This window comes from Aulonocara stuartgranti (assembly GCF_965226115.1).
Source record: "Aulonocara stuartgranti genome assembly, chromosome: 9".
In the NCBI taxonomy this organism is placed as follows: Eukaryota; Metazoa; Chordata; class Actinopteri; order Cichliformes; family Cichlidae; genus Aulonocara; species Aulonocara stuartgranti.
Window position 1 is genome coordinate 26,494,363 of NC_138960.1, and position 26,802 is coordinate 26,521,164.

The 26,802-nt window shown below is 40.9% G+C and overlaps 3 protein-coding genes across 12 annotated transcripts in view; 1 reads left to right on the plus strand and 2 right to left on the minus strand.

The window, feature by feature from the left end:
• ncoa2 (nuclear receptor coactivator 2) overlaps positions 1–7,162 on the minus strand; it is a 61,707-nt gene extending 54,545 nt beyond the window's left edge. For 5 of the 9 annotated variants that reach the window (XM_082547054.1, XM_082547056.1, XM_082547053.1 and 2 more), the window contains exon 1: positions 6,794–7,050. The gene's annotated coding sequence lies outside the window, so the exon portion shown is untranslated. The other 4 variants (XM_082547049.1, XM_082547050.1, XM_082547052.1 and 1 more) reach the window with 4 other exon arrangements.
• Positions 1,793–25,514, plus strand: xkr9 (XK, Kell blood group complex subunit-related family, member 9). Of its 2 annotated transcripts, XM_082547058.1 has the most exons (6): positions 20,968–21,404; positions 22,539–22,672; positions 22,783–22,937; positions 23,465–23,922; positions 24,271–24,485; positions 24,567–25,514. In XM_082547058.1, the coding sequence occupies exons 4-6, from the start codon at positions 23,606–23,608 to the stop codon at positions 25,193–25,195; spliced, it is 1,161 nt and encodes a 386-aa protein (XP_082403184.1). In that variant the 5' UTR covers positions 20,968–21,404; positions 22,539–22,672; positions 22,783–22,937; positions 23,465–23,605; the 3' UTR covers positions 25,196–25,514. The 2 variants fall into 2 exon arrangements, with proteins under 2 accessions (XP_082403185.1, XP_082403184.1); XM_082547059.1 differs by lacking the exons at positions 20,968–21,404; positions 22,539–22,672; positions 22,783–22,937 and adding an exon at positions 1,793–1,809.
• Positions 11,172–18,712, minus strand: tram1 (translocation associated membrane protein 1). Its single transcript, XM_082546624.1, has 11 exons — positions 18,409–18,712; positions 16,088–16,151; positions 15,124–15,245; positions 14,926–15,042; positions 14,782–14,840; positions 14,615–14,699; positions 14,353–14,423; positions 14,084–14,188; positions 13,869–14,012; positions 13,276–13,427; positions 11,172–12,695 (listed from the first exon to the last, which is right to left on the minus strand). The coding sequence occupies exons 1-11, from the start codon at positions 18,529–18,531 to the stop codon at positions 12,625–12,627; spliced, it is 1,113 nt and encodes a 370-aa protein (XP_082402750.1). The 5' UTR covers positions 18,532–18,712; the 3' UTR covers positions 11,172–12,624.
• Positions 25,515–26,802: the final 1,288 nt, after the last annotated feature.

Consider the following 26,802-nt stretch of genomic DNA (forward strand, 5'->3'; position numbering starts at 1 on the left):
TTGCTAATAAGACAAGTCTGATTTTCAAACTGTAGAATTTCCTTCACTCCCTCATGAAGCACCTTGACATCTGTTGTGAATGAGCTCTATATAAATAAAAGTGAACTGAAATTAATATCCAGTATTCGTCACGGGAAGGAAGGACACACAGAAACTGAAAAAATGAGAGCGAAACTGACAGTAGCGACATTGTCAAAGGACTTGCCCATAGTTTGCTGTTAAATCAAAATTTTGACACAAATTAGCACAAACAAAGAGAACTTGTTGGCAAAGTGAACCTTTAATGCCTCCATACTGGAGACCCTTTGTTGTTAGCTCTTTCAATGCTATGTAGCTAGCCTTCTAGCCAAATTGTACTGACGCGTGACATAGTACAAGGACATATGCATTAAAAAAAATTAACATAATTGTCCAATAGATCAGTTCCAATCCTGTATATCAACTTATCTGACAATATATGATGAGAAAGCATCTTCAGAACTTTCTAGAAAGCCCACAAGCAGTTTAACTAAAAAGAGAAACCATATCCAATGTGGTTTCTCTTTCCACTCCACATCGCAAATAGATGAGATGATTGATTTGAGTTCATTTAATAACACAATGAAAACAGTCTTGAAGCACAGAGGGGATAAATTCTCCCCCCCCACACACACTTCTCCTCTTGGCGTCAAAGCCCTCACAGCTTTTTCACCAATCATCTCGGCCTTGCTTCAGATACCTCTCCTCTGCCGTTACACCCTCTTCTCTCCCTCTGCTGTAAAAACCTGGCCATTACCCCACAGCTCATCCCTCACGCCCACCCAGGACCTGTCACATTGCTGTTTCCATGACAACACAAACGCAGAGACAGCAGGGTGAGATGCCCAGCAAGACAAGGCATATAGATACCAAGGGGAGGGGTGCACCATGTCAAGAAAACACTCACAGCATGTGATGGATAGATAACACAGCATAGGTAAATCTGGTACATCTAACCTACCTACAAACAAGAGCCACTTTAAGGTAATAATTCCCCAGTGGTCACTGTAAACTCTGTTAAAAGCAAAGAAACACACTGAATTAAATGTGCACACTTGAAAACAGACCAGCGATACATTTCAACATTCTCATAAATATGAAGCTGCACAACTGTGAGTGTTAGCTGTTGTCTTTAAAACATTAAAGCCCTCAAGTAAGTCAGAGGTCTGTGGTGGTGGTCAGAGCGGACTGTGCTAAGCAGCAGACACATGGATGTCATCTTCCAGCCTGGTTCAAATGAGTCAGCTTAACAATGTTAGCAACTGTGTGTAGTAACAAGAGGAGTAGTTTTGTTCACCGCTAAAATGTGACATGGTTAAAAAGGCTTCTGATGTCATTGTTTAAATACTTGTGTGTTAAAATTAACCCAGCATTATCATTGTTCACCAGATTGCTCATGGGTCACAGAGGTACCATATGACAGTGGTTCTCAAACTTTTTTTGCTAGGTCCCCCTTTGTTTTACAAGAATAATGTTCGCACACGCACAAACACATCCTCCAACCACACACACCCCTATTTTGCTCCATTGCGGTTTATTTCACACCTCAAACATTTAGTAAACAATTAAGCAAATACAAGTAATCTGCAATAAATTACAGGTAGTAATAAAATAAACTACTAACTCTGTTACGCTACGTCCGCACCTACACGGGTATTTTTGAAAAGGCAGCTGTTTCGTCCACACGTAAACGGCGTTTCGAATCACCGAAAACTGCATTTTTTTTTTAAAACTCCTTTTTTGCGTTTAGGTGTGGACGAGGAATACAGAGTTCGTCATGCAACGTCAAAGGTATGTGCCTTTTTTCACGTCACGCTGTGCGCCACGTTATTGTTTACATGAGATGAATTGCAGAATGGCAGATAGAGACGAAATACTGTTAATCTGACTATCTTCAGTTTTTACACGCTTACATACACACACAGTTACTGTCCCTCCATTTAGAAAGGCAGAGGCATCATGGTGTGATTATTTTACGTGTAGTTGTTTTTTTCCTGTGTAATAATATTCAACATTGCTATCAATACATTTTTCCAAAAATGTCTCTCTGTGCAAAATGGGTTTAAACACATAAACAGCTGTGGGATACTGTTTGTCCGGGATTTGAACCGGGGGAACAAATTGTGGCAGGATCAGCCTGATATTATATGTATCCCGCTGTACTTTTACTGTATAAAGAGCTAACATCTCCAAAATGTCAGGAGTAGTTAGTCATTATGAGAAGTGTTTGTGAACTAAAAATCAAGAATGTGGGATACTGTTTGTCCGTGATTTGAAGAGCCCAGCGCTACTCCCGACGAAGGGAAAGCCAATTATGCAGGGGAGACCTACCTCGGCACTTGTGCCGGTGAAATCAAAGGGCAGATATGCTTCACCATATTTTCTAGTCTGTGGCTTAGAATGAGGTTGGTTTGGAAACATATTCAGCGATGCTTCATCTCCTGCTTTACGTTTGTGTGGGAACCCCGTGCTAGCAGTGTCCAAGCCCCCCCTTCATACCGCGCCCCCCTGCAATGGCTCTGCGCCCCCCTAGGGGCGGGCCCCACACTTTGGGAAGGTCTGCCATATGACAAGGCTGATTTCTCCAGCAAGGCTTTCCCTGGAGGGAGATCCAAGTTCTGCATAATTTTCCTTTTGAAATTCCTTTTTTAGGCAACCAACAACCCCAGTGACCATCAGTTAACTCTCCAAGAAGACTAAAGAAACCAACTACAATTAAAAACTGTAAACTCGAACTAGAAAGCAGCTTACAACTACCTCTTAACAATCTTACCAAAACATATACAAGTGATTACTGTCAACAGATCATATTAATAACTCAATAAGTCATCGACTGCAACTGGGTTTCGAATCCTAGACACGAGTCGTCAGTCACTGTTTATTTTACTAAAACTAACTGTTATTTGAATAGAACTTTGGTTACAAGTCTAAAATATACAGATTTGCTAAGATAAACGTTAATGTACCAATAACTAGTTTCTGTGTGTCCAATGCAGCGTCAATCAGAACCTGTTGATGCTAGTGCTGTCTTTCCCCTCTCTTGTTAAAAACACATTTGTCTGAACACATGTCAGGGTGCCAGATGTCAGCTGTGAAACTACCCATGGCAACATTATCCGAGCGTCATGTTGACACATCTCTCTTTGCTGCATGCCTCTCAAAGTTTAGTTAAGAATTTATGCGATTGTTTAGCTTAATTGATCATACTGAATTACAATCTTCCATCCCCTAAAATGCGAAGCAGTAATTTTGCCAGCATCTGAGTGCTACCTCTCCTTTCAAATACCAATGGACAAAGATTACAGGAAGCTTATGATTTAGGAATTCACCTGCGCATGTGGTATAGTTATTCACACTGTACAAATAAAGTAAGATAAAATAAAATAAAACTGAAAACGAGCTGAGACCACAGGTGACCACAGTGATAAGAGTTATGGCAGGCAGACCCTGTGACAGGACTCAAACTTAACAGAATCACATATTATTATTATTGTTATATATTATTTTACTGTCTTAACAGCATTTATAAATTGCAACATGACCACAGACATCATTACAGTTTTTTCCCCCCACCAGGTCTAACAAAACTGTTTATAGTGCTGTGGGAGGATTTTCTTTACAGGTTAATGGAAAACTTAGCTTGCCAACTTATCGGTCAATAAAAACAATGTGTATCAAAAAAATAATAATCTGGTTTCAAAAGACTATATTTTTCAAAGTAACAGACACATAAGCTTGCAGTAAGTTGTAAAAAATATGGCTAAATATACAGTTTTACATACAAAACTTTCAATTTTCACATGTTTTCCAAGCACATCTGGCATCACTGCAGCCACTGCTACCTACCAGCAACCACGTGAAACTCACAAATCCCCTCTTTCTCAACAGTACGTGTTTCAAAGGCTAACCCGTGAACACCCACTGATTTAAAGCACTTTGAAATTGTTTTATACTTTTTGATACACCCTGTATCTAAATAAATAAATCGATCATTCCTTTACCACTGTCAAAGTTGTCTTCATATGCCCTGCTTTGCCTGACAAATATTAAATTCCCTAAAATTCAGTTATATTCATTCACAGCCAAAGATGACATTTTGAATGAAAGTCTGTACAAATCACTAAACACACAAGTTGCATGCAATTCTATAATTGCACTGAAATCCAAAATAGACCCATTACTGGGGCTAGATATTAGTCCAGCTGTGATAATGGAATAATAAAAAATAAAAAGCCAAGAATTGGCAACACAAATGCAGCAGAACAAAGGTCAAGCTAATACAGTATCACTTCGTGTGACACAGAGCAACTCACAATAGGACAAAAGTCAGCACGTATATTAGGAGGGGCTTATCTCCAAGTTCACAGCAACATATTGGCTTGATTTAGGAAATTATGAACACACGGTTAACAGGCAGTAGGACGCCACAAGGACCTTAAGGGCAATATACAAAAAGTCTGTCACCAAGTGAGACAACAAAAAGAAAGCAAGTATGCAGGAGAAAGGCTTGATTCTGAATCATGTGACGTGACCAGCACGTCTGTGCCACACACCTGTTGCTGGAGCTGCAGTTTACAATGCGCTCAGGCTGAGTTCTCCTTTTAGGAAACGCCCATCGCACAAATAGTGCCAAGTGAGTGTGAGAAAACTTCCACCCAGTTATCCTTGTATAAACATCCACATACTTGCTTACATGCTTGTGTGAATCCCAGCAGTCATTCTTTCACTCTGTTCAGTGAAAGCTATACAAAAATATTTTCCTTTTTTCTCTTCCCCCCCCCCCTTTTCTTCAGTAGTCTAGTATGTCTCCTCTTTTAAACTAGACAAAAAGCATACAGGCATCTAACAACAGCGCTGGAAAGCAGGTTTGCCTCTGAATAGGACTGCATTCCTTTAACCAGTAGTGGGCTGTCACATACACGTCATACAAGAGATCCACACCCCTTATCTAATACAGCCTGAAAATTTAAATCGGGTCAGCTCAGGAGGACATCTTTACTTTCTCACAAGGACGAACAGTTTAATCTGCCTCGATCCACCACACACTGAAATACCTGAACAATTTTCTTTCTGTGCAAACTACAAAGTCAACAACTTCTATCCCTTGGAGATTAAATGCTGTTCAGGCTTGCAAAGAGGGATACTTTCAAAGCGGTTTACACACAACACATGCATACATGGATGGGGGGGTTGAAAAAAAAACCCACAATAAGTTAAAGAAATACACTTTTTGCATATTCCTCTGGTCATACTTCAGATGTATGATTACAAGATGCATGCAGACATACATGCACAGCAGCACACATACACTTTTCTGTCTGTTACATCTTCTCCAGAATTTGCATATGACTACTGTGAGATCTGACAGACTCCCATCTCATCCCATTTCCATATAAGCAGTGAAGCCACAGTCAAACCTGCAGCTGGACAGCATGTCATGTTAAATCTCGTATTGGTGATGTGACAAGCCCTGTGCACCATCAGGTGGGGAGAGGGATGCAACAGAAACTGCTCAACTGGTTCCACGGGATGCGCTCCTGCAGCATTACTGAGAGAACAGTTGACAGACATTGAAATGGCACAAGCTGTGTTGTCTGTATAGTCCAGAATCAGTCATGCAAGAGGGGCCCTTAAAAAGGAGAGTGCTGCACTCCTTCAACACAGGCACAACAATGCAACACACAAGCAGACCCACCACACACACACACACACAAAAACAAACAGACACTGCATTAATGCCTAAAACTGTATTCCAGATTAAGTTCCTTCCTCCACCAACATGCGACTGGTGCATGTGTGAATCCATGGCAATTTTACCCTTTTAAAGCAAGGCCAAAATACACTACAAAAAAAAAAAAAAACCTCCAATCTGTGCTCGTGTCATGTGACCATGTGTCCATGGGCAACTTTGACACTGACTTAAACTGCTACAAAGTTACAGTTACAAAGCGCTGATTCTGACTGCTGTAACCAAGTCCACGAGTAGTACCGTCAAACACAGGAGAAACATTAGTTCAGAAAAAAAAAAGAAAAAAAGAAATGAAAACCAGCAACAACAAAACAAAAAAGTAGTCTATGCTCCCTAGAGAAAGGGGGGGAATCGCCAACTTACCTAATGTGTCAAGTAGTAATGAGGCTTGGATAGTACAACAACAAACAACAACAGCCCGCTCAAGCACATGGTGATGGGAACTGTCCTGACTCACGTTTTCTGACAACAACGTTAAAAAAAGAAGGAAAACATAAAAAAGGGACTCCAGCCTGTGCGGCTACATCGTTAGCATGCTAACTGGGCTCCTGCTTACCCTGGCGAACTTCGTCCGGTGTTGTAGGCACGGTCTCTAGCTCACTCAGCACAAAAAAAAAAAACAGACACACACACACACACACACACAATGACACATGAAAGTGTTGTGCACTTCGCATTTTCACTTTTTGCCCATTTCACATGCGGCCACCGCCGAATAAAAAGCGGAGCGCGTACGCTGCAGTAACTCCCCGCTTCAAGGCTCGCTTTTTGCCCGTGTCGTCTAATTAAGTTTGCTGCAGAAAACACCACCGATACAGGCGGCGAGCTTAGCCAAGCAGCTAGCGCTTGCTAATTTAAGCTAACGCCGAAGCGAGAGCCTGTGCCAGACAGACAAGACACAACCGAGATTTGAAGAGCCTCTCGCTTCTGCTCAGCGGATTTCACACACAAAAAAAACATAGAAAACAAAAACAAAAACACCAAGCCGCGTCTCGACAAGGAGCACAAAAGCGTGTGGCTACTTACGATTTAACACTTTTGGCCGTGTCCTCGCTGTTAAATTCCGCTTATCCGAAGCAGCTCTGACCTTCGCGATAGTGAAACAACATTTCTGCTGGCTAACTGTGCCGCCATGTTACTCCTGCTCTGCAAACCAATGCCGAGTGTTTATCTGGCTGGTAGCGATCCTATCCTCCCCCCACACACACGCCACACCACATCACTGGGGCTCCACAGCGCTATGAGCTCGGTTACGACCGGGGGACTCGTGAGCAGTCCTACGGCGATTTACCTGTCACGATGACCCGGCCACTTGCAGTTTGATTGATCGGCGTCGGATTTGGCAACATTTTATCTGACAAGCAGTTACTTTGACGCGCCACTGTGCCACGTCAGTGTCAATAATATTTCAAAAATGTGTTGTACTTTTATGCGCGGATCGAGCAACTCCCCAACTCCAGGTTCACACAGGAAACAAGTGCATTTTTATGTATATATTTAGAAAATATCCCCAGAGCTGTGGTGAAATGGCTCGTCAAGATGTGTGTACATGTAAGGTCATAAAGATTTATGTGTGCCTATAAATGATGTGTGTAAGCACTGTGCCTTGAATAAAACGCCTGGTGAAAGCAGTGTTGGGCTTCCCTTCAACCACAGCCCTAAAAGTGCAATTTCGGTCTGTCCTGGTTAACCCTAGTTTAAAAATCGCTATTACACTCGTCAGATACAGTAAATGCATGAGGGAAATGTACAGCAAGGCCATGATTATTCACCACACTATTCCACTTTGGTGGCTATTTAACGAAAGGGACCTTTAAAAATACTAAAGGGGCTTTAAAAACCTAGGAAATGTGACAAGGCGTTTCCAGCTTATCTGGCTACCTTGATTTACTGTCTGGTCAACTATCTGTGGATCAAATGAGCAAGCAGGCGTTTTCTTTACATTTAAAAGTTGTACAACATCACCTCCCAGTGGTGCAAAGCTGAAAAATTAGGCTTAGAATGGAAATCCCTCGGAGACCTTTAACCCTATTTTGAAATACATGGAAATTGAAAATTACAACCTTAGAATTTTTACCTTGTGTGACTTGCAAACCTTTTCATTCTTATGTTGCAAATCAAGTTCAATGAAGTTAACATATAGAGGGCAGTTGTGGCTCAGGAGGTTAGAGCAGATCATGTACTGACTGCAAGGTTGGTGGTTTGAACCCTGGCTGCTCCACTCGCTTTCATCGGAATGTGAATGTTACACAGAAAGCACACTGAAGTCGATTTTTTTTTTTTTTTTTTTTTTTTTTTGGAGTACGAAACAACTGCTTTGTGGTACTTGGTGAAGCTGCTGTAACTCTGTAATAATGTCAAAAAAGAAACTTTGGCTAAACATCTTCAGAGATATGGCATGTGATGTATATATAAAACAAAACAAAAGACATTGTAATTACTATGGTATAACTATGGTGCCCTTACTATTTTTCCTAGATTTTTCTTATTACAATTTATTAAATATTATATTTTATTTAAAAACAATCAGGCCTTTACCACCCGTTTGATTATGTTAATAATAATAATAATAATAATAATAATAATAATAATCACTTTATTTATGAAGCAGCTATTTGAAGATAAAAAATATATATAAATAAATAAAAACTATACAGAAAAAAATACAACTTAAAAACTGGTAACATAAATATTTCAGAACCAAGAGAAGCGAGAGATGGCATGCCGTGTTAATAACAACAGCTGCAATGCTTTCAACAAAGGATATGAATGGTTGCCAGGTAACCTAGACTTTCCCAGCAGCTCTTCTGATGGTGTACCTGATCTTTTCTTTCTAGATGAATATAACATATAACCCCTCTAATCTACTAGCCAGATGTTGGGCGCAGAGAATCCTTCCACCTCGAAAGAATGCACACTCTCGCCAACAGAGAAGATACAACAATCATGTTCACATCATGCTCACTAACAGAGATATTTAATGAGACCAACCCTGAGCAGTGAAATCAATAGAAATAGATTTACTGTTTATCCGCGTAATTTAGAAGACGTCCCAAAAGTGTGTGTGAATCTGTGTAGCTTTATACAGATTTTACTTACAATCTCTTTGGAATCAATTTTGCATTAAAAAAAAATCAATCTAAAATTGACTGGCCAGGATATAAAGGGTGAGAATCTGAATTAGATCAAACAAAATACCTGAGCTGCAAATAGCTTCGTGTGTGTGGCCTACATATATATATATATATATATATATATATATATATATATATATATATATATATATATATATATATATATATATTTATTTATTTTAAATTATTTTTTTTTTTTTTTTTTTTTGAGAAAAACTATTAAAAGAAGGCAAAGCTATTTCCTATATATAAATCATAAAGTGACCATATCCCAGATTTTAGGCATCAAAGACTGCATCAGTTACAGTAGGGATAAACACATTGCTTTTCGTTACCTGTGTATGAAACTACAAACCAAAAAGGCTGGCATGTGGTTTTAACTGTATGAAGAGCATTGGATGTATAGCTTGAAACTGGCTGTTTGAGTGGTAAAATAAGTCATTCCTGTCTTGTATTCAGTTGTAGATTAATTTACACCTTTTTTTATTATATAGGTTTTGAGGGGTCTCATGTTGTCCATAATTTTCTGTCATATAACTAGTTGTTGTCAGAAGCTGACATCCACTCGTGATGGGCATGAACATTATAGTAGTTATGGGCTTTTAATGATTTCTTTGAGGCCAAGACCTATTAACTTCCCGTTAGTGATCGTGATTGACTATAACAGGTTAATTCTCTTTGCCAGCACAAAAATTAATTTGTTTGACAGAAGTTGTTGGATTGATCAATACTCCGAACAATAGGAACGTCCAGTTGCCTCAGTGAACATCCAAGAACGAAAATTGTAGCTTTATTTTTGGCTCAAACAACTGTACATAAATACAAGTTATTTGGACATACCAATGTCATGGTCTGTAGGAAGACCCAAATTATCACCCTCAGATAAGAGGAAATTGTTCATGATGTTCAGGAACAATCACCACCATGAACAACCAAGGGTCAAATCTGCCATGAACTGGAAACTGCTAGAATACCAGTGCCGCTATCCATTGGTGAATCAAGTTTTACATTAAAATGGGCTAAAAGGGAGCTGACCAAGAAAGAAGCCTGTGCTCCAAAATCAGCACCTTCAAGCTTGACTTAAATTTGCAAGTCTACCAAATGTTTTATGGCCATACAAGATAAAGATTGAGTTATTTTGCCACAATGACAAGAGGTACATTTGGAGTAGTAAAGGTGACGCTTTCAAACCCTAAGAACACTGTACCAACTGTCAGGCACAGTGGTGATAACATCGTGCTCTGGGTCTGGTTTGGTACAAGTGGTAGTGGTACATCGAACAAAGTGGATGGAATAATGAATAAGGGGGACTACCTCCCAATTCTTCTAATTTACCTCAAGTCAAAAGCTAGATGTTTGAAAAATGGACACAGCTGGGTATTCCAACAGGACAATGATCCAACAGCACACATCAAAAGTTGTTCTGGAACGAATAAAGCAGGCTAACATTGTACTTCTACAACGACCTTCCCAAACCCTGACCTCAACCCTATTGAAAGTTTGTGGGCTATGCTTCAAAGTCTGGTCTGTACCAGGAAACCAACCAATTGAAATAAATGCTACCAATTGTGCCAAGAAGAGCGGTCAAATATCCAGCCAGAATTATGCCAGAAGCTTGTGATGGCTACTAAAAGTATATGGTTGTGGTCCAACTTGCTAAAAGACACTTAACCAAAAATTAGTGGGGCTGTATGTAAATATACTTTTGACATTGCGGATTATAGAAAATCCAAAATAAATTTTAACTTGTGCACCCAGTTCTTGTGTGTTTTTTTAGTTTTGTTTTTTGAAGCCACTTATGTCGTTGAATTGTCCAATCCTGGGAAAACAAACCAAAAACATTTAAAAGAAATCATTAAAATCCCCAAATTACCATGAAATTCACACCCATAGTGAGTGGATGTCATCTTCTTACCACAACTGCACATACCTACGTGACAGAAAATCACGACAAACACAAAGCCCCCTTTTAACTTGTATAGTGAAACAATTAGAGATCTTAATTTCGGCGTCTAAAATAAAAGCTTCATACAGTGTTGAGGCATAATTTGTCGTAACACTGCCCCCTTCGCATTAAATATCAGTGAAATGAACTATTCTTGATTTTTCACTCCAGGTTCCCAGCAGGTGTTGCGTCTATGTAAGAAGTGATTGCATTCAAACGTTAAATACCAGGCTTCATCTAAGTTATCTCAACTGTGTGCCTCTTTCTTCAAATAAAAACTAAAATGTGTACACGGATAATAATACACAAGTCACAACTCCGAGAATTTGTTTTCAATACATTTTATTCCTTTATCAAGATAACCCCTCAGGACAGGTTCAGAAATCCACATGCAGCTTAAAGGCAACCACTGCATACCCAACGGGTTAATCTTTTGGAACAGGCCGGTGTTAACTGGGAAACTACTTGAAAACGTATTTGATTGCTCTCTGTAGCTTTGCAAATTTATCTTATGGCATGTAAATAAAAGGCATATCAACCAGGCTCATATGGCACAGTGAATAGTAGGGTAAAGGGAGGGGAGGGGGGTGTTAAAAGCTAAACAAAACATAGTTATGTTTCATTCTCGGTCCATGCTTTTACAACAAGTCATTCATGTGAACATTTTTCAAGCAGGCCATACAAACACAGGGAAACAATTCCACTTAAACAGCAAATGAGGCAGGATCATACAAGACAGCGATTCAAACTCACTAAACCGACATATTGCCTGATTAAGTCTTTTCCGTCTCTCTTAGAAAGTCATCTCATCCAAAGCTAAAACACAAGGCGTGTTTATTTCTTAGAACTATAGATACAAACGCAACAGTTTATGATCTCAGTACAAAGCTGTTCTGAACTCTGACACTTAATGCTACATCAGGTTACTTTGCTGGCAGTTTTGCACAATACTGAACCGTGAATCTACTTACATTATTACACAAAGATGTCTCCTGTTTTCCTCGAATGCTTTTTGCACACTCACCTTTATTCTTATTCATAAGGGGACTTTAAAATTCTCCATATTCTACCTTACGTTCCATCTATAGGTGTCCGCTGAAGAACGAAATGGCGAAAACACTGAGTTTGAGTCGATTTGTGACCCCAGTCTTAATCTGAAAGACAAAGATAAGATTTTGTTTCCTTTTCGCATCCCTCACTTAGGGGAAAACAAGAGACATTACAGGGAAATTCACATATAGTGTCTGCAAAATCCCCCCACAGAGGGGCAGGAGTCGGTGGCAAAGAAAAGGAGCAGAGCGAGCGGTTATAAATAAAAGGAGACGAAAAAAAAAAAAGAAGAGACGAGTTGAAATACACAGTATTTAGAAAAAGCATGAAAAGATAAAATGGGAGAAACATTAAAACACTGCAGTGATCATTCCTGAAATTTTAAAATTACACTCTGTACAAAAAACGCTCCGTATCAATAGGCACTTCTTAAATAAAGGTCTTTTTTTTTTTTTTTTTCATAGTTTATTTTCTTAATTGGTTTTCTTTTCATTCACAATAGCACAGCAGGGCAAAGATTCAGAAATGACGGTGTGCTGGATGAGACGCGAAGCTGCATTCTGGTCCTTGAAGTCCAGCTGGGAGGTCAGTCGTGTGTGGGAGCTGAAGATGCGTGTCGTAGATCAAGGAGCCGGAGGATCTGCTGGGCCGGACGTGAGGAGGGGACAGAGAGTGAGAGGAGAGTTCTCTGAGGTGGGGAGGCGATGGAAAGGGCTGAGAGGAATGTTTTATGAGGATTTCTCTTTTCTGGCTCTTGGTGAATCAGCTTGGTGAGAGTTAACTCCATTTACTCCGTTGGCTAAAAAAAAAAAAAAAAAAAGGAGAGATCAAAAATGTGAAAGAGCAGACAAGCCTTTAAGTTATGTACTGTTTTGTCATTTGAAAAACTGAAAAATAAAAGACATTTAATCGTGTATTTTAAAGAACAACTGTGGTGATCCCACTGTGTGAATGAGAGCTGTGTTCAAATAGTGCTTTTCTACTCTGAGCACTCAGGGCAGTTTTCCACTACAATTCCTTTTATCGTACATAAACACTGCCCACGCTATTTTACTACAGAACAGTTTCATAGTCCAAGCTGAGCTGAATGCAAGCACCTATGATGATGGCACTGGAAGTGAGTGGTAGAAGGGTAGGTGGAGTTGGAGATGAGGACTAATTTGCATATGCACCACAAAGCCGAACATACTCCAAGAAAGAAAGGTGTAGAGTTACATTCAAGCCAGTCTAGGGCATGAAAGGATTATTTACACACACAAAAAAAAACAGCTAGATATTATGCTTTAAATATGGAAAGTTGTAAGCTTAATTAATCCTGGGAGAGGAACCTCCAGCCATGTTTTTGCAAATAGGGAGCTAATTCATGCTCGTGCTCTCACCTTTGTCTTTCTTTGATTTGCTCTTGGAAGGAGCTTGTTTCTTTTTCAAGGTCTGAGCTTGGGCATGCTCTCTCCACCGGCGCAGCTGAAAGTTGATAAATTTCCACATCATAAAGGCCTGTGTGAGGCAGATGGCAGCCAGGACAGTTACCCTAGTAGAGAGAGGGATAAAAGCATCGCACTTTATCTTACGCACAAGACACTGGTAGGAACGGCACACAAAAACAAAGTAGGAAGTGTTTAATCTGCTTAGCACAAGATGCATTGTGGTTGCGCGTCATGCTCATTTATGGACGCAGGAGTGCACTTCCTGTTGTATGACAATGTTCTTGCTGTAGGTTTATTTTAGCTCTATACAACATGCTCTTAAAGGTCTACAAAGAAGGCCTCACGTCTCCACTGTGAGCAGTCTATGAGCGCTTCTTACAAATTTGCATTTGCCGCACATGAATTTTTAAAAAAAAATATCAAGAAATTTAGCTTCAATCTCCACGAAATACACATTTTAAAAAAGGTTGTCAGAGCAAAAGAAATTAATTTCAGCTCCGTTTGCAAGTTCAGATATTTCAGTTTCTACTCTCAGAAACACTTACCGAACAAAAAGGACGTTAAAGTTTCCTGCGGCCCAATCGAAACCTTGGTTCTCAGCTGTGGAGAGGCCAAAGCCCACGGTGAGGACAGATAGGGACAGGGTGAGCAGCCGTCCGAGGACAAACAAGACCGCCCAAATGGTGAAACTGCAAAACAATAGGACAAGTTTTAAGACTTTGCCCTCTTTCGATCTAAAACCTCCTAATAGTGAACTCACCCCAGTTGCCTGTTCTCATTGCTGAAGTAGATCAGACGGGAAATGTGGAACAGAAGCTCGACAAAGTAATGACACACAAGGAGGACCAGACCCAGGCGGTTCAGGCTGTAACACACAAAGAAACATCTTTAGAGAGTTTTTCATTACAAATGACAGGAAAAAAACCCCACAAGGACACCACAAACTTTCTCCTAAAGGGCAGTGTACAAACACAAGCCACACCAACTCACACACTTAATTAAAGGCTTTCTACAGTGGGCGCTTCTTACTTTAGAATGTAGGCGCCAGCGATGTGCACCAGGTACAGGGAGATGTACACAAGCTGGCGTGGAATATCCTCCTAAACAGTAAACACAAAGGGTGGGAGGCCAAACATGGTCAAAATATTTACAGCAGTGCGGCTCTGCACATGGTGATTTAAGCGAGAGGATGATGAGACTTTGAAACAATGCGGCTCGGCCGTGGAAGTCAAACAGGAAACTGCGTCGCATCGTCCCATCCCAAAGCGACTGGCTCCGCACGTCCTCTTACCTTCTTTGTCTTTTGGAAATACAGCTCCGGTAGAGCATGCAGCCAGTAGCCCAGCTGACAGATGTAGTAGAATTTCATCTGGAATCTGAAAGAAAGCGAGACATTACAAAAAGCTTAGAAACGTCCCAAATGATTGATGAATTTCCACAATCAGCATCACAACTTACGGCATCAGTGTATGCGGATAACCCTCCCACAGGCTGACTGGATTGGACAGGAAGTTTTCCTAAGAACAAGCAAGCTTTTAAGTATGTTTTATGGGGCCAGGCATAAGCAAACAAAAACCAAAGGCAGCTGGCTATTGTACGTACAGAGAGCAGGATGCTTGTGCCCCAACCAAAGGAGAAGAGGTAGAAGGCGCTGAGCTGGCCGGACTCATTGAACTTGCTGTGTTTGGTTTTGGAGAAGTGCTTCTTCCTGTTGATTTTCTGCAAAGATGACCAGCAGTGAACAATACAGAACAGTTTCTAACAGAGATGACCTTAACTCCGTGACTTTATCCCACTTACATCCAGCACATACTCCTGGATAATGGCATGCATTATGATAGCCACCAGCATGTAGAAGAAGATAGTTGCCAAGTCCTTGATCCCGTGGTGGAAGTGGTTCACGGCAGTCTCCTCTGGTGCTTCTGCAGCACACAAAAGTCACGCAGAGTGAAAAATCAACACCCATCTGTGATTGATTCACATCCAAAATGTCAGGTGCGCTTTCCTGGAGTGAGATGTTTGGATTAGTGAGCCCCGGCTGTGCAGAATTACACCGCTTTGAAAACGCAAGAGACTGTATTTGAACTAATATACACGCTGAATCTCTTCTAGTTTTCTAAAGTTACATTTATTTCCATGCACCCTTGAGCTCAGTGTCCATAAAAACAGATATAGCCGATACGTGAACACAGTTCCCAGCAAGTATTCTAGATGGACTGAGTGGTTTTGGTCATCATTTACAGAAACTCGCAAAGAAATCGATCCAAAAATACAGCAGCCATCATTGAAATCGTTTCAGAACACTCACTGCAGAGAGATTAGGACGCTGGATGCTATGTGGCTCATGAGATTCGAGCTGTAAATAAGTTACAGAATACGGCAAGTCGTCAGGTGCAGCAGATAAGAGCTGAATCACCGAGCTGGAAGCCTGCACACCACACACAGCACGAACAGGTCCTGCAGTGTCGGTATCTGAAGTCAGCTGGCAGAGATTCTGTTAACCTTGAAAGGAGCAGGACTCGGATTGTGAGGCCTATATTACACCTTAGCCCATATTCGCCCGGCGCAACCTTGCCACAAGAGAACTTTATAAATCAGGCAGACTAAATTTAGCTCGGAAGCAGGGGGGGGGAAGAACCCTGAAATGGGTTTGTGCAGGGCTGCGTAAGTGCCACTTTAGAATCCAAATGAGAGGAATGCAGCAAGTAAAAGAAAGTACTGCACTGAAACATCTGTTCTCCCCACACACCATTGGTTAACCTACCATTTGTTGATATGGTGACGTTGTACTGGACAGTTATGAAGAAGACTGCAAACTTAGAGGTGACCTGCAGACAAAAGGCAGTCGTGTCAATCTCAGTCAGACAGCAATTGTACAAAATACAAGTCAAAATGCTTATTAAAAATTGAAATAATACATTTAGGATGTGTATGAATATAGTGGTAATATAACACACCTGCGTTAATGCTGTTATGTTTAACACAAACTTACCGATATTCAGTATTTTTACCTGTTTGCTTTCTCTGTTATGCTTTTCCCTATTCGGTCCAGGAAAGCAAACATATCATCACTATAAACACAACTTTTCTGCACAATAGACACAGTGGGAAAAAACACTTAGAGTTTATATTAGTAAAAGTCTTTTTATTAAGCTATACACCATATAGACAAAAGATTCTGGCCCTTATCTTTTAATCACTGAATGCTGTGGGGTTGTTTTGGGGGCCCCTGGGCCCTTTAGCCCCAGTGAATCTTAAATCTTACCGAGCCATTTTGGACAATTCTAGGTTTTTCCAGGTTTGTGGGAACAGTTTGGGGAGGAGTTTTTCTGTTCCAGGACAACTGTGTCCCCGTGTATAAAGCAAGGAAAACGGGTGGATGCGTTTGGTTAGGAAGAACTTGACTGTGCCACCTTGATCTAAAAAAACAAAAACAAAAACCTCTTTGAAAGAAAGACTTTGAGCGAGGGCCTCTCGTTCAGCACAACGCTCTTCTGGATAAAAGGGCAAAAATTTCCACAGACACACTCCAAACTCTTGTGGAAATCCTTCCTAGAAGAGCGAACACTGTCGTAGCTGCAAAGGAAGGGGGGGTGGGGACCAACTCCATATTATGTAATACCTATGTACTTAGAATGGGATGTCATAAAAGCTCCTGCAGGTGCAGTGTGTAGGTGGCCAGATACTCGTGTCCATATGAGTAAAAAGGCTTTTACTAATACAAGAAGTCAGAGTTTTTCCTTTGTGTCCCACTAATTTTGTGCAGTTATAGTTATATTTATAGTGGAGATATTTGTTTTCCTGGCCTAAAGAGGGAAAACTATAACAGAAAGCAAAACAACAGGTACAAATACTTGACATTTCTATGCCTTCCAATTGTTTTACTTTCATTTTGCTTATGTATTTTTTTGTATACAATATTTTTAGTCAGAAAATTTAAGAACACGAGATAATGCATGACACTAAATGTGAATTATGTAGAGCAACAAACTCCTTACCCTCACTTAAAGTAAAGATAACTTAATCAAGGCAGGCAGCTAATGAGATATCAGTTGGAAGTTGCATATTAGTCCTTCACAGCAAGACAACCCGGCTTGCAACAAATAAATATCTCAAAGCAAAGAAAAAAAGAGCTAAAGCTAAAGTAGCACAGATAAATCTAACAATTCCTGCAAATATCACGCTTTTCAACATCCACGCTGCCAACAGCACGTAGTTCCCAGGAGTTTTACTTTGGAAAGTACAAACAGGAAGCGGTTTTAATTATGGCCGGCTGGACACCAGCAGCGGTGGTGCTTTTTTTCCGCCTTGGATGAAACGCGCTTTGACATTAACGCACATTTGCTTCAAAGCAGAGCAGATTGAAGCGCGTTAAGACACTGCCGTGCTGTGTGACACGATCCCGTGTGTCAGCTCGCTGTGTCCGGTCACGTCTGAAGCGCTCTCCCAGCTCCGGTGACAACTTTGAGTGACGGAGAAAGCGGGTTTCGGTGATGACAGCGCTGTGTGAACCGCTGCGCGATTGCCACGTAACACATACAAACTAACCCAAGTCCAGAGTGTTGCCAAACACCGTAACCACTGAGCTCGATAAAGTGCTGCAATGCAAACTTGCCGCTTGATGGGAAATTTCTGCAAAACATATCGCAAAAAAAATACTTTTGTTTTTGATTTTCTTTTTGCGTGCATACTCGATCCGCGGGCCTTAGTGTCGATGATTTTTTTTTCTTAAATAGCTTGTCGAATTTTAGGTGGGAAAGCAGCCAGATGTGAGTGAAATAGTTCCCACGACGCTTTAAAAAACCCCTCATATTTAGTCAGTGTAAATAACATTACCCGAGAGCAGTTGAGTGAGGTTAGAACGCTCTGGAATGAAACGCAAACGCGAGGCCATCGTGATGGGGAAAAGTTTCGATTACGAGAGGAAGTAGTGTGAAGAATAGATCAGACAGCCATGTCAGTTCTCATGAGAACCGATTGGGAGTATTCGGCATTCATTCTAGCGATAATCCCCCTCACTTTTCCTGCCGAGCATCCCTCGAGTGATCCACAGTTTAAAATAAGCCATTCAACATGTGGACTCACCTCAAACATCAAGCCGAGGAGAAACACCATAGCAACACAGGAAACAATATCTGCATGGTTCTGGATGACAAACTCATGGCTCAGCACCGGCGGATTTTTGTTAGTCTTTTTTCGGATCCCCATGTCGACGCGATTCGTCCAACTTTTGCTTCACTGTAGCCGGGTTTTCTCCCTCCTCCTGCCTGATAGTAAGATATCCTTGTGCTCAAAGCTCCCTCCTGTTTCCTACATGCAGCGGGCCAGGCAGCAATTGAATGGCGTGTCACTCTTCCACTAGTGGGAGGGTCCACGGATAGAGCTGGTGCGCCTGACCAACGAGCCATCTTTACGCACAGGAGAGTAACAGCTGGGGCTCTCTGTCGCTGCCTAGAGGTTCGGAGTACAAGATGTAAGCTGAGTTTAGTGGCTGGAGAAAGCCTTCCCTTAAAATATTTTCTATCATATCAGCTGCTTAATTTACTCTAAAAATAACCTGGACCAAGCCACACCTTCATAAAGTAGATAGTGAGAATTAGTTTGCACTCTTATGTCATTTTGTTAAAGGATAGGGAAAAACACAATTTATGAGCAAATATACACTGGTCAAAAAAAAGAAAGAAAGAAAACTCAGTGGGTAGTGATGGGATTTCTCTTTTTAGAGAACCGGTGTTGTGCCAAAAAGTGATTGTCTGCCAAAAACTGATTTCCAGTGTTTCTGTGTATTTTTTATGTGTAATATCTTTACGTATGTTCGTAAATAGACTTCGGTGAACAGGGTTTACAAAGGGGTTATATAGAGAATTAAAAAATTATCCGTTTTTCAAGTATCTTTACAACTCTGTGTTATTGTACTTACATTATAACCAATCCGGTCCTTTATCCCCACTTAAAATATTTTTACAGAACTATTGTAATATTTGCTGCCATTTCTGCTGTGCTCTTGGCCAACTTACTCTTACAAAAGACATTTTAATGTTAATGAGATTTTTTTAACTGCATAAATAAAGGTTATATAAAAGTCACTGCCAAAAACTGATTGCGGCTTCTACCTTGTTACACGAATGTTGTTTGTGGCTCAAGATGACTTTGTCATCCATAAGGGATGCATTTGACATATGTTTCACATATTATAGCCCAACAAGTTACTTATAGCAGTTTAAATACGAGCAATCAGTTTTTGGCAAATACCGGAAATCAGTTTTTGGCACAACACCGGCTCTTTCGGTTCGGCTCACTAAAAAGAGCCGGCTCTTTCGGCTCCGAACCGGCTCTTCAGGTTGTTTTGTTGCTTTAATTAATTTATTATTAACAATAATATAAAATTATGCACAAAATGAATTACTAATGTAAAAAAGAAAAGTGGTTTTATTTATATATGTTTATATATAAATATATGCGGTGGCCCCTAGAGACAAAACACGTACAAACTTCAAAACACATTTCTAGCATGAACTGAACTTCCAAAACAGAGCTACCCAGATCAGCGTCCCCCAACCTTTTTTGCGCCACGGACCGGTTTATGCCCGACAATATTTTCACAGACTGGCCTTTAAGGTGTCGCGGATAAATACAACAAAATAAAACTAGTACCGGTACCGAAAAAAAGAAGATTTATTCATAACACACGTGAAAAGACCCAGGAAAACAGAGTAAACGATAAAAACGATAACAAAATAACGCTGAAAACCGATAAAAACCCTGAAAACCATACATTTCACACCTGAGCCTCAACTCTCGCGGCCCGGTACCAAACGACTCACAGACCGGTACCGGTCCGAGGCCCGGGGGTTGGGGACCGCTGACCTAGATCATTTAAATTACACAATTGAAAGCATATGTGTATTGTTTGTGTATTTATACACAAGCATTAATATATAGTCAAATAATAATAATAAAAAAAGTACATTTACCTGTTACTACCACACACCAAATCCGGTCGTTGGTACTTGCTGGCTTGTGTAGTCACTAGGTAACAAAAGTTCAACACTGCGCCCAGCATCCTGGAGCACTTCTGTTGTCTTTTGTACGTGTTTTGAATTTTTATGTGCTTCTGAGGTTTTTACGTGTTTTGGAGTTTTTACGTGATTTGAAGTTTGTATGTGCTTTGTCTGTAGGGACCACCGTAAATATACTTTTATTTATTCACTCCACATAAAATGTAATAAATAAATCATATAATACAAAAATCAACTATTCACATTTCAACTTTTAACTATTTAAATTTTCAGCTTTTTCCTTTTACAAATTTAAAGTGACACAACACAAAACACTGCAAACCATAACACAATTAAATATAAATGAAAATATGAAAACAAAAAGAAGAGGCATATTCTCTGTCATATGGGCCTGCATGAACAAACTTTCTGAATCCTTTATCATCTGCAACTGAAACTAGTTGTGGATGATTACTATACCTTTCTATTGTGACGTTGTTGTCCCTGGCTCTCTCTCTGTCTCTCTCCCTCCTGCTCTGTTCCTGTGCTACTGCCACCGCCCCTCCCCCCTCTGCCCAGCGCAAAGCACAAGGCTGCATGCGGAGTGAAGCGAAAAAAAAGTGCAAGAGAGAGGGTGAGCGAAAGGAAAAAAAAAAAACACGGCTCGCGATAAGGAGCGGCTCAAGTCGTTCACGTCAAAGAGGCGGCTCTAAGAGCCATTTCGTTCGCAACCGACCCATCACTATCAGTGGGGGAAAAATAATGCTGGATACCCACAGTGATACAGGATGGTTCATGTGCTTGGAATGAAAGGATGCCACACCATTTGATAGAAATAGAAATAATCATCCGACAGAGGGCTGAATTCAGAAACACCCCAAAAAATGTTGTGGCAAATGAGTCCATTTTGGCCCCCAAGTGCTTGTATGCATGCTTGACAAAGTCGGGGCATGCCCCTAATGAGATGATGATGGCGTCCAGGGTGGATCTCTTCTCAGATCTGTACAACCTGAGGTGCAACCTGGTAGCGTCAGATGGACTGAAACATGATGTCTCACAGGTGTTCTGTTGGATTTAGATCAGGTGAGTGTGGGGGTCAATCAATGGTATCAGTTCCATCCTCCAGGAACTAACTCTGTTCACGAGGTTGGGAATTGTGGCATGCCAGGAGGAACCAAACCAGACATGATGAACAATGTTACAGCATAACATTCTCCATGCCCAGTTTGATTCTGCTCTTGTCTGTGAAAAGCACAGGGCACCAGAGATGGTCAACTCTGGTATTCTATGGCAAATGCCAATCAGGCTTCACTGTACCAGGCAGTGAACACAGAGCCCACAAGAGGACATCAGGCCCTCAGGCCACGTTCATGAAGTTTGTCTTGACAAAGACATTCACTTCACTGGCCTGCTGGAGGTCATTTTGTAGCTCTGGCAGTTCTCATCCTGTTCCTCCTTACACAAAGAAACAGTTACGGTCCTGCTGATGGGTTAAGGCCCTATTCAACTTCTAGAATAACTGAATAGAATAAGTCCCCTGGAATCTCCTCCATGCTCTTAGACTTAGACTCAGCAAATATTCTGGCAATGGCACATATTGATGTGCCATCCTGGAGAAGGCGGATTGCCTGTGCAACCTCTGTAGGGTCCAGGTATCGGCTGATGATATCAGTAGTCACACCGACCCTAGCCAAATGCAAAACTAGTGAACAAACAGTCAGAAAAAACAAAGAGGGAAAAATGTCAGTGGTCTGTTTAGGACACTGTCTCATTGTTGCTCCTCTAGTGCACCTGTTGTTAATTTCATTAACACTAAAGCAGGTGAAACTGATTAACACCTTCCTCTGATCAATATGCCAGAGGTTTTAATGATATCAGCTGCTTATTTGACTCAGAAAATATACAGGGCAAAGCCACACCCGGCCTCAGGCCACAGTGTTTGTTGCCCTCATGTGATTTTTATGTATATAGCAAGGGAGGAACTCAAATCTTGGCTCCCTTATGAACAAATGAAAAACATATGAATATATGATTTAGCCTATTTGAATATTTGACAAGATCCAAAAACTTACAGTGAGGATCCTGTGCCTGTTGTCATAAAAGGAAGCTACAGTAGTCATTGTTATGCCAATATCAATGTTTATCTATCAATATATTATTTATTTTTTTAAACTAATTTCTATTTTTGCCATTTCTATGTTTCACTTTTGGAAAAAGGGAAGGGCAAGCTGCTTATTGAGCTCAGGCAAAGGTAATCACATGCTTGCAGTAATCATTCAGATTACAGGAAATCCGCTGAGGTGTTACATAACTTCACCTGTCTACGCCTATGTGCTCAGAGCAATTAAAAGGTATGTACACAGATCGTCGTGCACGAGTTTTCTGTTATCAAGTTTTAAAATATGTGGAAACCCGGGCATTTCGTCACTTGCTGGTGATATCAGATATGAAACTGTTACAGGGAAGTGTGAACTGTGACCCTGTTCCTATACACGTATACACATTTCCGACCTGACTGTATAGTTATGTGAGGTGGAGCCCTTTAAAAGAGAAAGGACAGCGGCATTTACAGTTTCCTTCCCTGAATGAACACCTCTCTCCTCTCAGAGTGCACTGGTAAGTTAAAATGCTTGTGTGTGTTTGTTGTAGCCTGATTTCAGTGTGATAACACGCAATGATAACTGTGTAGACTGAATATTATCAAACAGATCTGTAAATGACATCTGAAAATTTTATAAATCAGCTACCTGAACATAAACTTTTTTTTTTTTAATTGCAGTGCTGTTTTATTCAAAATGTTTCTTTTGCCAGCTTTTGAAAATTCCTAATTGAACAACATAGATTTGGCTTATTTGTTGTGTGAAATGTAAGAACAATCCAGTCTCTTATGTAAGAGTTCTAATGCTCTGATTTGCCCTGATAGAAATAATCAATAATTGTTCTATTACATAAATTAAGTGCTTATCAGGACTTTTTTATGCGTTCATGACATGGATCAAAGGTCAGTATCACGCAGCACCTGACTAAAGTCACGCTGCATTTCATATCAATGACAAAAACAAGCAGCAGTTTGTACAAGACAAAATGTTACACACACACACGTATATTATATATATGTCTTTCTTTGTGTGCCTTCTTTGCAGATTGACCAGAATGGCCCCTGAAACACTGGAAAGGGTCCACAGCAGCATTTCTCCAGACCCTTCAAAGCAAAACTGAACTTCAGGCAAAAGCACATCTGTCTGCAACACAGACGGATACTTCAAGTTTCAAGTGACAACACGATGCTTCAGCCAGACATTTGGTACACCAAAGTGCGATGGCTATTAACCATCGCTGGAGTCTTCCTGTATGTCGGGGACATTTGGACAGACATTGTACTGGCTGTGAAATATTTTCAAGAGGAACAATACGTCTGGACTGGGTTCACCATGATGTTTATTCTGATCGGGCTACTGGTTACTCAGATCTTCAGCTATGCCTGGTACTGGGATGACTTGAATGACCCTCTCTTAAACCCTGAAGGAAAAAAAGAAATATCAGACATGTCAAAACCTGGGCTTGTTGTCCTGCATGCATTTGGATTTGGCATCTTTACCAGGTATGCCATTAAAATTACAGCTTTCATGAGACCACAGTAGCCGAAGTAGGATATGACCTTTGAGTTTAACACCTGCAAATTAACTTGAGGTTGCTTGCTGTACCTACAAAAAGGAGTGCCTGCATGTTGTGAGTCAAAACGTGCTTTATGATAATCACGCACATTGACAAAGTGGTATTTAATAAACTGGAATGCCCACATTCAAGCTGTGTTCAACTTGTTGTATGGCATTAAGATAAAAGCCTTACAAATGAATCACCGTCTATGCAGCAATAGCACGCTATGCAATAACACGTGCACTGCAGGGTGGCAGCTTGTTTGTTTTCATTGTGTTTGCCTTGTCTCTAGGTATTACCACCTGCTGAAAGAGGGTTTCCAAGTGGTTTGGACGAAATCAAATGGCGATGGGGTGGATAAGCTGAGGGAAGTTCACAAGAAGCTGTTTTGCGTGGCCACCGATCTGAGCATGCTCAAGCTCTTTGAGACTTTCCTGGAGAGTGCCCCCCAGCTCCTTTTACAGCTTTACATATTACTGGGCCACAACGAGGTCTCAGTCATGCAGTGTAAGTAGAGACAAAAGATACTCTACACATGTGTGCGAACTTGAAGAATCACTACTTACACTGCCTGTTCTTGTCTTTCAGGTCTATCTGTGGCCTTCTCCTTCTGTAACATTGCATGGTCACTGGTGGACTATCGCCGCTGCCTGCGGAGATCTCTCCCCTATATCAGAGAAATGCCCTCTGGCCTCCCCACAGCAATCTACCTCCTCTACAAAATTTGTACCATCACCAGCCTCATTCTCAGCTACAGCCTCCTTCTCATACTGAGTATCTACACCACAGTAGCGCTCACTGTCCTCTGGCTGCTGGCAACAATATGGACACACTTGCTTCAAACCAAATTCTGCTCAAGCAGAAGCCTGGAGTTTCTCTACAGGGCAGTTGCAGGAGTCATCCTGACATTCACATTTTTTAATGTGAAAGGACAAGACACAAAAGTAGCCATGACCACCTACTACATTTTCTGCACCGTTATTAACATTATGTCGCCGTCGTTGATGGCTTTGTTGAAGCCGGAGCTGCAAACAAGAACTTTGCTGCTGACAATCAGCGGTTTAATCTGTGGATGCTCAGTGCTGGGACTGGTGTGCCTCATTTTGTACTACGTCCAACTGCATCCCAGAAGGGTGCAGCGCGAAGAGGATGAGGTGGACGACCCGGGAAAGGAAACAAAGTCACTTGCAAGAATCAAGAACTTCTTGAAACCTTAATGAAGAATTTCTTTTTCAAATTAGTGTAAAAGGGTTCAAAAAGACACGCACAGATTCAACCGGCCTAACGATTTCACACGGAGATAAAATAAAGGAGCTTTTAGAGGTTTTGAAGGTACCATTTGCACTATTGGTGGCTAGCTAGACAATAATATATGTGGTTGAATGTCTATTTTATTTTTTCTTTACCTATTTATTCTTACAATGTGCAATACAGTAGGTAATCTGCAAATATTAATGAAAGCAGAATTATCTCTTGATGTTTTCACATGACTTTTAAATCTGAGAAGAAACTGAAAGACAAGATTAATAAAATAAAGGATTTCCCCCAAGTGTGTGTAGTATAATATACCAGTGATGAGAGCAACATAAATACATTGTTGTGCTTCTTAAAGGCTTGTTTGTCAGTGCATCACCCCACCCATATTAGCATTTCTACCCTTAGCAGCTTGGTGAAGCACCAACCAAAGCGTTGTGCAGTGTAACATTTGTATATCCAAATCTTCCAAGTGGACCTGTAGTGCATATGCTCAACACAAGATGGCGCCATTATCTAGGCTGTGAGCTCAATGGTGGCGTGAGCAACAGTAACAAAGCCACCAAAGTTGTTCTTTTAGTAAGAAAGCATGAAAGATTACTTAAAGATGGGGTCAAGTCATTTTTAATCCCTCTAATGTTTTCTCCTTAACATTTTCCATAATCTTTAAAATTATACTGTAGTTGATTTTTTAGGATTCCTAAGTATACTATTTAAGCCTTTAACCTATATATCATTGCCTTATTTCGCTTGTTTTTGCCGAAAAGTAAAAAAAAAAAAAAAAAAAGTTCAGCTGATCAAGTACAGGATCACACACAAAACAGGAAAGCTGGACAGTCGAGATGCTCACCAAGAGTTGAAGAGTGGATCATCTACCACTTCAGTAATGTCACTGAACTTGAATATTACTGTAAATGTAGCTACCAGAAGGATCCTCAGCATCCTAATACTCAGAAACTGAAAGGTGGCAACTAAACATCCCCCCTCCCCTCTTGAGAAGTAGTGAAGACAGGGGGTCATGGATGAGCTAACCAGAAATAACAAACCACTGCTAATTTTGTTTTGACTACCAGCAAAATATTGTATGAGTCAAGCCGGAGAGAGCTGCGGACGCTGTTTCTTCCTGGCTTGGGCAGAAAAGGAGGGGAGGGGAGGGTGGCCCAGTGTGAGCTCACCTGGGAGGAACGCTGACAAACCGCAGGGTCCAGAGAGCACGATGGTTGTTGGCTCTCAAATAAGCGCAGCACGTCCCCCTCCACCCCCACCCTCACCCCTGGCCTTCCTTTAATTTAGCCAAACTCTGAGCTTTCTGACTTGTTTACTCCAAGAGGCCACTTTAACTTTCATCTGTCGGTTGTGCCGTGTCAGAAGCACTCCATAAAATGACAAATTTAAGTGAGCAACTTTTGTTGGAGAGGAAATGAATCACTGCCAGGTAGTGCACAGAATTTTACTGTGGAACCTCATCGGACACACTCCAACTCCACGGCGTGCATTTGATTTGTGCGTATTTAGAGAACACAAAGGTGATTAGATATAGTTCAAAAGACAGAAATGTATGTGTAGATTG

Excerpts from the sequence above, each read along its gene's own strand:
- tram1 (XM_082546624.1), bottom strand. The coding sequence starts at position 18,531 with ATGGGGATCCGAAAAAAGACTAACAAAAATCCGCCGGTGCTGAGCCAT. Across the intron at positions 15,043-15,123 it reads TCCAGGAGTATGTGCTGGAT|AAAATCAACAGGAAGAAGCA; the intron begins GTAAGTGGGATA and ends TCATCTTTGCAG. Across the intron at positions 13,428-13,868 it reads TTTAACGTCCTTTTTGTTCG|GGTAACTGTCCTGGCTGCCA; the intron begins GTAAGTGTTTCT and ends TCTCTCTACTAG.
- xkr9 (XM_082547059.1), top strand. The coding sequence starts at position 23,606 with ATGCTTCAGCCAGACATTTGGTACACCAAAGTGCGATGGCTATTAACC. Across the intron at positions 23,923-24,270 it reads GGATTTGGCATCTTTACCAG|GTATTACCACCTGCTGAAAG; the intron begins GTATGCCATTAA and ends CCTTGTCTCTAG. Across the intron at positions 24,486-24,566 it reads CGAGGTCTCAGTCATGCAGT|GTCTATCTGTGGCCTTCTCC; the intron begins GTAAGTAGAGAC and ends CTTGTCTTTCAG.